The sequence below is a fragment of the Sus scrofa genome, chromosome X, assembly GCF_000003025.6.
Source record: "Sus scrofa isolate TJ Tabasco breed Duroc chromosome X, Sscrofa11.1, whole genome shotgun sequence".
NCBI lineage: Eukaryota > Metazoa > Chordata > Mammalia > Artiodactyla > Suidae > Sus > Sus scrofa.
Window position 1 is genome coordinate 13,646,534 of NC_010461.5, and position 12,603 is coordinate 13,659,136.

A 12,603-nucleotide genomic window follows, 5' to 3' on the forward strand; every position below is an offset into this window, starting at 1 on the left:
AATCACAGGATACAAGATCATACAGATAGCAATAATATTTCTTTTTTTTTTTTTTTTTTTTTTTGTCTTTTGTCTTTTGTTGTTGTTGTTGTTGTTGTTGCTATTTCTTGGGCCGCTCCCGCGGCATATGGAGGTTCCCAGGCTAGGGGTCTAGTCGGAGCTGTAGCCACCGGCCTACGCCAGAGCCACAGCAACGCGGGATCCGAGCCGCGTCTGCAACCTATACCACAGCTCACGGCAACGCCGGATCCTTTAACCTACTGAGCAAGGGCAGGGACCGAACCCGCAACCTCATGGTTCCTAGTCGGATTCGTTAACCACTGCGCCACGACGGGAACTCCTTTTTTTTTTGTTTTGTTTTGTTTTGTTTTTTTTGTTGTTGTTGTTGTTTTTTGTTGTTTTTTTTTGTTTTTTGTTTTTTTGTTTTTTTGTGCAATAATATTTCTATGTACAAGCAATGCACAACTGTAACAGAAATTTTACAAACATTGGCGCGTCTACTGTGGCTCAGCAGTTAACAAACCCAGCTAGCATCCATGAGGACTCGGGTTTGATTGCTGGCCTTGGTCAGTGGGTTAAGGATCTGGCGTTGCTGTGAGCTGTGTTGTAGGTCGCAGACATGGATCGGATCTTGCATTGCTGTGGCTCTGGTGTAGGCTGGTGGCTACTGCTCTGATTGGACCCCTGGCCTGGGAGCCTCCATATGCTGCGGGTGTAGCCCTAGAAAGACAAAAAGTAAAAAAAAAAAAAATTTAATTAAAAAAATAAAAACATTATCATTCACGGTAGCGCACCTCATCTTCCAAACGAAATACTTAAATATAACTTCTTCAGAAAACACAGAATCTATATCCTCTCAGCTACAAAGCACTGCCAAAAGAAATCCAAGAAGACATAAATAAAGGGAGAGACATATGCTATTTGTGGATTGAAAAGTCAACATAGTAGTGATCCTATTTTTCTCCTAAGTGATACACAGATTCATTGCAACCAATCAAAATCCCAGCAGGTTTTTCGTACCAACTAATGCTATGATTTATATGTAAAGGCTAAGGAATAGCTAAAACAAATTTGAACAAGAAGAACAAAGTTGGAGGAATCACTTTTTCATATCAAGCTTTGGTAATTAAGACCACATGGGATTGCTGAAAGATCAGTGGAGCAGGATAGTGAGTCCTGAAGTAGACCACATTAATAGAGCCATTTGATCTTTGACGAAGGTACAAAATCAATTCATTGAGGGAAGAGTGGTCTTTTCAATAAGCTGTTTTGTTACAATTGGCCATCTGTATGTAAAACTGAACCTTGGTCGAAAACCTCACTCCTGATCCAAAGATTAACTTGAAATGGGTCATAGATGCCAGTGTAAAACACAGAGGTGTAAAACTTGTAGAAGAGAGCATGGGAACACGTTTTTGTGACCTGGGGTTAGAAGAAATGATGCCAAAAGCACAATCCGTGAGAGAAAAAAAAAATCAATAAATTAGACTTACTGTGCCAAAAACACTGTCAAGAGAATTAAGAGACAAGCTACAGACTGGGGGAAAACATTTACAACCCACATATGTGACAGAGGACTTGTGTCCAGATTATATAAAGAACCCTCAAAACTCAGTAATAAGAACTCTCAAAACTCAAACAACTCAACTTGAAAATGGTCAAAGGACTTAAACAGACCCTTCACCAAAGAGGATATAAGGATGGCAAATGAACACGTGAGAAAATATTCAGCATCGTTAGCCATTAGGCAAATGCCAATTGAAATCAAAACCACATACCACGACACACACATTAGAATGGCTAAAATAGAAAATCATGACAACACCAAGTGTTGGCACCTGGAACCCTCATGATTTGGTGGTGAGAAGGCTAAATGGTACCCCACTCCGAAAAATCATTTGAGGTGGTTCCTTAGCAAGTTATATATACACTTACCCTATGACCCAGCAGTCCCACTCCTGGGTATGTACCTTACTGAAATGAAAACTTCGGTTCACCCAAAATGCAAACATTCATGTGATAGCCAAAACTTGGGGAAAAACTCCTATGTCCTTTGAAGGATGAATAAATAAACTGAATACAATGAAATTGTACTCAGCAGTACAAAGGAGTTATACATACAGCAACTTGAATGAAACTTAAAGGCATTATGCTGGTGAGACAAGCCAGTGGCAAAAGGTTATATACTGCATGAGTCCTTTTATTTGACATTCTTGAAAAGGCAAAACTATAGCGCTGGAAAACAGACCACTGGTTGTTGAGGGTTTGCATGTCAGTGAGTATGACCAGAGAGCTTTCTGGTTGTTGGAACTATAATGTACCCTCTCAGTTGTGCAAATCTAGAAATGTGTTAATATTTATAAAACTGTACACTAAATGAAAAAAAAAGTCATTCTTACCATATGATAATACAGAATAAAATTATTTTTGAAAATGTCAGAGTTTGTTCTGTTTTATGAATCTTTGTATGTGACCTTGTTCTTGTTTCGCATTTTGCTCTTGGACTGCGCCCCTCCCCCACCTTTTCCTTTGCTCTGGTGTAGCTCCCTGTCACCCATTGGTCTCTGTACTTAGTAGTCCCTTCTGTTTTGGAAACCCATATTCTAGAGTTCTGGGTGTTGTCTTGATTTTTCTTGATCCTCTCCTCCTTCCATTTCCCCTGTTCCTGATATTTTTAAGACACTGGATCTGTTAGTTTGGTTTTCTAATTTTCTCTTCTATTTTCTTTCTTTCTTTCTTTCTTTTTTTTTTTTTTTTTTTTTGGTGTTTGTATGTGGAGGCATACTTATTTTTAAATTCTGAATTTTCTCTTATTTAGAAATAAAGAGTTCATTTTTTTTTGGTTCTCTTTCTTTTTGATGGTATCCTATTGTTTCATTGATGTCGTATCTTCTCTTAATGGTAGTTTTTCTTCTTCAGTACTTGCTTTTTTATTTTGATGTTTGTGTATCTTTTGTAGTTTTTTTAAATTATTATTAAAGTATGGTTGATTTGCAATGTTGTGCCAATTTCTGCTGTACAGGAGAGTGACCCGGTCATACATATGTATACATTCTTTTTCTCATGCTGTCTTCCATCACGTTCCATCCCAAGAAACTGGCTATAGTTCCCTGTGCTGTATAGTCGGGCTGTGTTGCTTATCCGTTCTCACTAAGTCTTACATTGATATCACAGGGCTCTTGGATTCAGGAGGCCTCTCTCTCTTTCCTGTCGGGGTGAGTGGGCCTGGATTTCAGTGGTGTATTTCTTTAAATTAAATACTTTCTTTCAATATCTGATGGACCTTCTTTGCTTATATTTAGGAGGAGGAGGAAAATGCAGATTGGAAGTTGGTAGCATGTTGTGGGGCCCATCAGCTTTGAGCTTCAATCTCTCCCCTGTTTGACTGGGCTGTAGAGTTGGGGAACCCCCAAAGACAGTATCATTGGCTCTTTGTTCTTGGTCTGGGAAGTCCTCAGAGAGGAGGTTCTTTCAGTCTCCTAGATGGAGACGTGTTCAGTGGAGGAGAGGGCTGAGGTGCTCAGCATTCAGGGTATTCATTCAGTCTCCCCTATTTCCAGTCCAGTTTCTTGTCCTTACCTGTGTCTGTGTATTGCTAATCCAGAAGTGCTCTGTTTTACCTTTCCAAGCAGTACCCCTGCAGTGTTCTCTGCCCTGGTGGCCGCAAGGATCTGGGGATCTAATTGCTTCTGAGGCAGACTTTCAGCCAAGACTCATTTAAGCCAGTCCTCCTCCCCTCTTTCACTCCCACTTTCATAGTTTTTTGGTGCTGCCAGTTTGAGTCTTTCAGAGATTCTTCTATATAAAATCGGATTCGTTCTTGTTTTATCCCCATGATTAGCTTGCAGTTCACTTTTTTTGGATCTGTTTAAGTAAAAAGAGTTCTAGATCTAGTGAACACAAGTCTAAAAAATCGTCAAACAGAGCTGTAGTCATAGCCTCTCAGTCAATTCCCAGTCTAAGTTTACAGATACAGAACCCTTGAACAAAGGGGTATCTGGGTCACCTTCGGAAAGGACCCCGCTGTGCAGCCCCACGTTACATTGTTAATCCTCCTCCCAGCTTTTCCCAAGGGCCCTGTGCCCATTTACCAGGGTGCCTGTGCACCGGGGAAAGGGGATTCGTCAGATTTCCCCAGGGGATTACTGGACACAGGCTCCGAACTGGCACTAATTCCAGGAGACCCAAAACATCCCTATGATCTACCAGGTAGAGAAGGAGCTTAGGGAGATCAGTGATCGGTGGAGTTTTAGCTCAGATCCATCGCACAGTGGGTCCAGTTTATCCCCAGATCCATCTCTTGGTTATTTCTCCAGTTCTGTAATGCATAATTGGAAGAGGTGTCCTCAGCAACTGGTAGAATCCCCACGGTTATTTTTCTTGGATTCGCTAAATCATTCACCATTCAGCAGTTGGCCTTCCAGCTTACCAACTTTATTGCTATCACCTCTTCCCTTTTTCTCCCCCTGTCCTTGTGTGTCTGTGACCCCCCCACCACAACTTTTTTTTATTGTTTTAGTGGAGTTCCAGTAGGGAATGAGTGAGCGCGGTGTCTATGTTCAGTTCCGCCTTTACCCGCAACCTCTGTCTATGTCGTTTTGCCAGGCGGTGCTACACAGTCCGGGGGCTTTGAAGACCAAGACTGTGCATAACCTGGTGATCATAAGCTTATGTCTCAAGCCCTACGTCTCTTTCGTCTAAGCTCTAGACAGGCTTTTACACCCGCTTTTTCACCTTTCCCTCTAACATGTCTGATATCCATCACAGACACTTAATCCCAGCCCTCTCCTTGAAATGCCCATTTCTCAGCCAGTCGTCTTGTTCTCAGGTAATCCCACACTGCCAGCCGCCCACGTGCTCAGTCCAGAATGCCCTTCCTTTTTTCCTACATCATCTTCATCCACATGTCATCTTAGTTCTAGGTTTAAAACATGTCCAGAATCCATCCATTTCTCTCTCTCTTTATGGCTGCTACCTTGATCTAAACCGTTTTCATTTCTCACCTGGGTCCATGCAGTAACCTTCCAAGTGCTTCCTGCTTCTCCTCTTGTCCTGCTGCCGTCGATTGTCTACACAGCAGTCAGAGTGGAAATGCTGAGTTCTAGATAACGCCTGCCGTTCCTGATTCAAAACGCTCGTTGCTGCGCCCCTGTACTTGGCATCCCTGCCTCTTACTCCATCCACAGGCTCCCTGCCTCACTCTCTGACCTCAGCTCCTGCCAGTCTTCATTACCCCTCTGCTCTGCTCCGGTCGCACAGGCTTGTTTTGTTTTGTTTTTAGGGCCGCACCCACGGCACCTGGAGGTTCCCAGGCTAGGGGTCAAATCGGAGCTGCAGCCGCTGGCCTACACCACAGCCACAGCAACGCAGGATCCTTAACCCACTGAGCGAGGCCAGGGATCGGATCTGCAATCTCATGGTTCCTACTCGGATTCGTTTCCGCTGTACCACGACGGGAACTCCACACACAGGCCTGTTTGTTCATCGGACACACCGAGCTCGTTCCTTCCTTTGGGGCCTTTGCGGTTGCCGTTTTGTCTCCCCGAATGTCCTTCGCCTGTGTCTTCACATGGCTCCCCTGTCACCTCATTCCTGACTCTGCTCAGGAGCATCAGCTCTGAGTAGCCTTTCCTGACCATCCTCTCGGCCTTTCTCCCAGCTTCCCCATTAGTCTCTGGTACAGCATCTTACTTATTTCCTCTTGAGAGTATCTTATTCTTGAACTTTATGGCCTTTCTCTAGCCATTCGCATATAGGCCCTATGAGGGCATCGGTCTGATCGCTCTTGTCCCTTGCTGGTATCATCGCACCGAGAGCGGAACCTGGCCGTGGTAGATGGAAAGTCAGACTCTTGGCTGGGGAGATAGGACGGTGGGTGAATAAATGCTCGTTGAGTCTATGCTGACTGTTAACATATAGGTTCTTCTGGCATCTCATAATAGAGCCTTTATACAGATTTCTTTCCCACCTTGACCGATTCCACCTGAGAATGCCTTTCTGTGTCCCCCTCTCTCCCTGCCAATAAATCTGGGTTTTAGGGCTCAAAGTTTGAATTCCCAAACAGCAGACTGTGGATCCTTTTTTCTGCCTTTACCCAAGAAGTCACACCTTAAGCCATATATTGTCCTGGAACCTGGGTGACGCTTTGGTGGAAGGATGACCAGTACACGTTCTCATCCCTCGGACCTAATCAAATATGCTGCTGGATTGAAGCAAGAGATTGCAGAAGTTCCCATTGTGGCACAGTGGTAATGAACCCAACTAGGATCCATGAGGACGTGGGTTTGATCCCTGGCCTCGCTCAGTGGGTTAAGGATCTGGCGTTGCCGTGAGCTGTGATGTAGGTTGCAGACGTGGTTTGGATCCCGCCTTGCTGTGGCTGTGGTATAGGCCGGTGGCTACAGCTCCCATTCGACCTCTAGCCTGGGAACCTCTATATGCCCCAGGTGCAGGTCTAAAAAAAAAAGAAGAAGAAGAAGAAAAAGCAGCAGCAAGAGATTGCAATTAGAAATGGAGTCAGCAGTGGCTCACCTCTCAGTGTTGAGAGTCTGCTTTTGCTTTTCCGCTCCGTCTCAGTCAGTCTGTCTTTAACCTCATTCTCTGTCAGCCATTGATCTTGTTAAAAGTGAGGATGAGAGTCAGGCGTGGGGTCGAGGGCGTTGGTCGGTCCACTTCATTACATCATCTTCAGAAAGGAGTTGAGAGAGTACAAATCATGAAGCCTCCTGTGTCTGGTCACCAGCTTTGAATACGATGCCTTCCGGTCCACTTGTCCTTGAGGCGTATGGTACTTCCGTGCGTGGGGGTCCAGTCATAAGTGTCTTTTTAATGTTTGATGGAGCAGGGATGAACCTGGGAAATGACCGCTTTCCTCTCTTTGTTTTGCACAACTCAGGAGGTTCATCAAGAACGGATTGCGCTGGAAAACCAACTGGAACAACTTCGTCCAGTCACTGTGTTATGACCCCCACGATGCAAGTCACAGTGGGTGACCTTTCCTGCCAGGATCTTTCCTTTGAATGTTTCGACGCAACTACTTGTCCTCGATGTCTGAGACTGTGTCACACGCTGTGAGCAGCGGCATATACTCCATATCACCTTTTCTCTTGTAGTTCACGTGTGCATTTTACTGTGGTGGGAAAAAATACAACTGATTATCACACTTGAAATTGTAATTATTAGTGGAATTTGTCTCCCGTTCTTAAGTACTTCCTCGAGGTGTTAGATGTTGCTCCTTGCCAAAAAACCAGTCTTCTAGCAAATAAAAGCGATTTAGAGCATTATTTATTTAAAGAATGTATGGTACCAAACCCTATTATCCAGTACCTTTGGGATGCTTGTTTTATTTTTGTATGTATATCGTATACAGTAGGTTGGTTTCCTGAATAATTGCAATTCCAACTGGATAGTCCATGGCATGATGATAATAAAACAGAAACTAGAATAAAACGAAAGCGTTAGATTTAGACTGGCGTTGTGCCCTCCACCACTACTATGCCAAAAATTGCTTCTCTAGTGCCATCTTGATGTTATATCTAGCTATAAATAATATCTGGCTATTGTTTTCTCTTGAATGGCAAAGACTTACTCAGTCTTTACATCTATCTAAAGTAGCGGTTCTGTTCATAGTCTTATTTAACTTGGCCCAGCGAGGCCATCAACTCACATAACTCAGCCGTTTCGTGTAGGTTTCGGGGCAAGAGCAATCCACCCTCACCGCCTTGCCCGATCGAATTAAGAAATAGTTGCCAAACCTCTACTTTTATCCTGCATGGGGTAACCTCTCCAGAAATGCATGACCTTGAAAACCACCCCTCCCTTAGGCAGACCTGATGGGACTGTTTGGACCGATGAAGATGTGTTGTCTGAAACCAGGTATTCAGCCTAGGGAAGAAGGGGCCGTGGTCGTTACCAGCAATCCAGCCATCTCTGGTGGTCACTTTTGTCTTTGTTATTTTAACCCGGATTGTGAGTGTATTGGGTATGAAGAAATAATGAAAGCAAGCCGATCCTCATGCTGGGTATACAGCTCTTCTGTTCTCTGTGAAGCGTGCCCTTGCAAAGTGATGGGTTGATGTGCAGTCTGGAGGAGCCCAGCCGCTTCGCGCCTCGCGTGTAAGTGGTGAGAAAGGGTCAGTTGTGATTGCAGAAGCCAGTGCTGTCTAGAGGACTGCCCAGCCCGCGTCTCCTGAAAGCTCAAGCTGCAGGTCGGAGTCAGCTGGCCCCCACGGGTACTGGGGCTCAGCAGCTTTAAGCTCACTTCAAGAGGCCGATGGCCAGAAACGCCGTCTCTTGTGCCTTTTGCTAATTTCCCCGTTCTTAGCATAGAGGGGGCGATGGGCTCAGGTCCTCTCTGAAGTGGTTTAGGGAAGGTTTGCAGCATGTGGGGCTAAGCCTTTGGTTGCAATGGAGTTGACCGCTTTTAGGAAGAGTAGGCGTTTATTTGGTGCTTCCCGTTCCATTGGCAAACTGTGTCACTGGCTCAGCGGCAAAGGAGAAAGGCTCAAACAGATGATGTTTTTCCAAAGAAAAGCAAATTGATCTGTTCTGTGCACATTCAAGGATTTTGAATTGCTTTGATTTTGAAAATCACAAGACTTGAGCTAGCTCTCGACTCCCCTTTTCCTTCCCTTTTGGCCACTTTTTTTGTCCCTGTGGGCGGGATTCAGAGTCCGTTTCAATCCTTTCTAAGGTGACGAATGGGTGAGTGAGCATTTTTTCAGTAACCTCTTTTCACATGTTCTGAGATCTGGGGGCAGTGGCCTTGTCCCAGATGGTTCGCATCATGTGTGCGTTTTGTTACATTCGGTCCAGGGAAGACTGGCCCCTGCACCCTATCGCATCATCAGTGCATATGCACACGCTCCAGAGCGCGCTGCTTATCCATTAAGCAAGCTTATCAGCTAAAGAATGTTAGTCTCTGTTACGTGTTTTAAAAATAGGGACATGCTTTCTTTCCCCCATCAAGCCAAGGCCAGAGTGGGCCACATGAGGAGGTTGGGGTTTTGTTTAGCTGGCTTGGTTTTCATTAAAGGAAAAAAAAAAAACTTGCCTTGGACAATCAAAGCCTCATGAGTTGCATAGTCTCACCACTACTTTAGGATGGGTGTTGCTGTAAAGCATACACAGTGCTAGTCCTCTCAGCCTTCTTGACCGGACTTAATAATGACCGCAGTTTCTCAGTTGCCTAGAAGTCGATTTAAAAAAACATTAAACACATGCACATCCCATTACTATTACCTAACTAGCGCCCATCCTCTATTTCTCTGTTTTCTTAGGATGTCTGCTTTTAATTTCGGATTATAACTCCTGATAGTGTTGCTGGGAGCCTTTAATATGCTTGATTGGAAGGCTGGGGTATTGCTATCACCATTATACCTCTTCTTTAAAACTACTCAGAAATAAGACCTGCTCGTTGGGCGGGATTCTGTGGACAGAAGGTCGATGTTGCCCCCATCCCTGGGCGTTTAATAATCGTATTGTCAAGCACTCTCCCACCATGGGCGTCCCGAAGTCCCAAGGACAAAAGCACAGTCGGAGCAGAGAGCCCGCTTAACGGGCACCTCCGTGCCTCTGGTATGTGGCATTGTTGCTTTTGCCACCTCCTTAGCCAGCCGACGTGGAGCAAAGCCAAAAGGTAGCTCTCTGCAGTGGAGGGCTATGTTGTAATCAAGGTAGACACTTGCCTTAGTTGGAAGGATCTGACTGCTTGATAAATATTAGGCGAGTGCTTTGGGTCTGTTTGGCAGAGGAGGCAGCCTAGCTGGAAGCTGCGCCCATTTGCCTCTCATGGCACAAGAGGACGTCAGAGATGAGGGCACTGTTCTCATAACCTGCAGTGGCTGCTGGGGAAACCTAGGCCCTAAGAAACCACAGTTCCTTGCCCAGGAGGCCAGAGAAGGAGGTAGCTGGTGCCAGAGATGGGATTTCATGGATTCCAAGCTGAGACCCCTTAGCCGCGAGCATTACTGAAAATAGATCAGAAGAATTGTTCTGTTTACCATGTTGAATTTTATTTCCTTAATTAATCAGCCTTAAAATATGAAAACAAGGTTTGATGAGCTTCTGATCTAGATCTTTCCCTTGAATTTGAAGCAAAAACTAAAATCTGAAGGGAAAGAATATGATGGAACTATTTGTTCTTCTGAACACCTCACCTTTCATGATGTAGTAAATTACCCTGAGTTTCTTGGCAGACCTTTTGACCGCTGTTGCTTTGAATGGATTCCATTCCTGTATTCCTTATGGGAGTTTGTTTTTAAAGTAGACTACTGTGTTGGAAATGAACTCAATCTGTAGTAAGGTATAGTTTTCTTCAGTATATCTTGGGTGACTTGGGTTGCAGATATTCAATTTCAGCATCGTTAAGGGTGAGTAATCAAAACCATGAATTTGTCTTTGATTTCCTAGTAATGTGCGAGCTGTCGTAAAGCATTCTTCTCATCTGTGACTTGATTCTAATCTGTTTCTAAATAACGTTTGTCTGTTTCTTAAATGAGCTCTCACAACCATGGTAGATGGTTACTTAGAAGAGCAATAAGCAAATCATCTGAAGATGGATGTTTTTCTTGCAGTTAAGACAGGCATTTGCAAATGCAGTAGCTGGAAAGATCTCAATTTCAGTATAACACCTTAGAGCCAAAAACATTTGTTCAGCACAAGCTAGAATCACACCTTCTGACAAGCTATCACTAAGGCAATGTGATTTTTAAAACATTTTTTTAAAAAAATCACAACTATCATAGCAACCAGATCTTCCCATATTACTGACAAGTAGGACTCAGTAGGTTGTGGTTTGAACATTGTGAACACGAACAAAGGGAAATCTCAGTTGAGGGGTCTTTTTTCTCTTCCAGCTAGAGAACACTAGTAACTTTGGTTTCTCTCACCGACTTGTTGACGCTGTTTCAAGTGTACGCTTTTAAAACTGACTTCAAAAGATCACTTGAGTTGACACTTTAGTTATGGATGCTTTGTTGTTTTTTGCATGATGACTCCGTGTGGTTCAAGTTTCTAGTAAGAAGGGGGGAGGTGGGCTTGTGGGGTCCCGAGGAGCTGTGTCTTGCTTGCACTTGGGCACACGCTGAGGGAGACCGCCCAGCACCGCCGACAGGTGCCGGCACTTGCTGCGAGTCTTACTGTGTGAGCCCCTTCCCTTTGCTGTTTGCAGTGAGGAATGCAGCTGGTTAAGTGACCCTCTCACAAGCAACCTCAAGAGCAACAGACAAGGGGGGCGGGCGTTCCAAGCCGGGCGTGCAGATTCTAAGAGCTGCTTCCCTCCCCCAAATAGGCTTTCCGAGGTTGCCTTTACCAAGCGATCCCTGAAACAGCCAGTCTGTGAATGTGAGCGCGACATCCCAGGGCCACTTCGGGGCTTGTCCAGTGATGTGTTCTACATTGCATAACACACATGCTGGTAAAGGAGGCTTTTCTCAAAAGCTTTACAGGGCTTCAGTCGACAGAACTTGTTCTGGTTACAGAAGCCTTGCTCAGCTCTCAGCCCTTGGGGAGTGTTTATTTTGTGTGTTTTGTGGCGTCTCCTTGCTTGCTCTAAGCTGGGTTCATGCCCATGGCACGGTGGAGAAAGTGCTTTATGGTTCTGAAGACCAGAGGACTTAAGCGAGCTTGCATTGGAATTTGGGAGCTGCCCTGGGGAAACTTCTGGTTCCTTCTCCCGCATAGAGCCCCCTGTAGGACAGCTGGGCTGCGTCCTAAAGCTCCTTCAGGAAGCTCTGTCGGGGAGTGGAACCAGTGATGTGGTGACCCCTTGTACGGAGACAGGATCCACTGAGTTGTGTTGGTTCTGTTGTGTTTTAAGGCAGCTGGGGTGAGGGCTTCTCCTGCAGCTGCCTTGGGCACCAGGTACACCCTTTTCTTTGGCACTGCCATTCTTTTTGTCTCCAGCACAAATCCAGTGTTCAGGTGAGCCAGAGGTGGGAAGAGCCATTTTCGTCTTCATAGCTGTGGGCCAGGAGAGAGAATGAGCTGATGGTCTATTTTAACCTTGAAAGTAAAAATGTATATTTTTTCACTACAGGTACATTGAACAGTAAAATGAGTACCAGCAAAGTATATATTTGATGCCTTCTGTCTTTTCATGATAATGTGCTAACAAGTCGTGTTAGTGTTTTACTCAGCCATTCGTTTGCTAAGCATTGGGAACTGTATGTACATTGATCTTAAACCTAAATAAATATGGGGTGTCCTATATTTGGATTGTGACTTGTAAACTCAAGCTGACCTTCCTGCCTCTCTTTCACACTTGTTGCAAAAGTCTGTGGAGAACATAGTAGCTTAAGAATCGCCAACGTTGGAAAATGTACATGCTGTGAAACTGGGGTGCTATGTGAACAAATAAATATATGATAACTAAGTCTGGCTCTTACGCACTCTTGGTGTCAGTCCTCCGCTTGTGATCCATATTTGGTCTGGTGCATTGAATGCAAAGGACATGAAAAGGAGTTGGCGGTCTTCCCAATGAAATCAAAGTCTGCACTTGGGTTATTTTCACCTCCTGGTGATCCGAGCTGGGTCCTTAAACCATCCGTACATGGTAAACACTGGGCATTCATGGGGTATTGTGGCAACTCACAGTGCTTTTTT

The 12,603-nt window shown here is 44.7% G+C and overlaps 1 protein-coding gene across 3 annotated transcripts in view; it reads left to right on the forward strand.

The window, feature by feature from the left end:
• Nucleotides 1-12,374, forward strand: part of REPS2 (RALBP1 associated Eps domain containing 2) — a 245,546-nt gene extending 233,172 nt beyond the window's left edge. For all 3 annotated transcript variants that reach the window (XM_021080774.1, XM_021080775.1, XM_021080776.1), the window contains exon 18: nt 6,896-12,374. In XM_021080774.1, the coding sequence (XP_020936433.1) occupies nt 6,896-6,964 (69 nt within the window). In that variant the 3' untranslated portion in view covers nt 6,965-12,374. The remainder of the gene's footprint in view (nt 1-6,895) is intronic.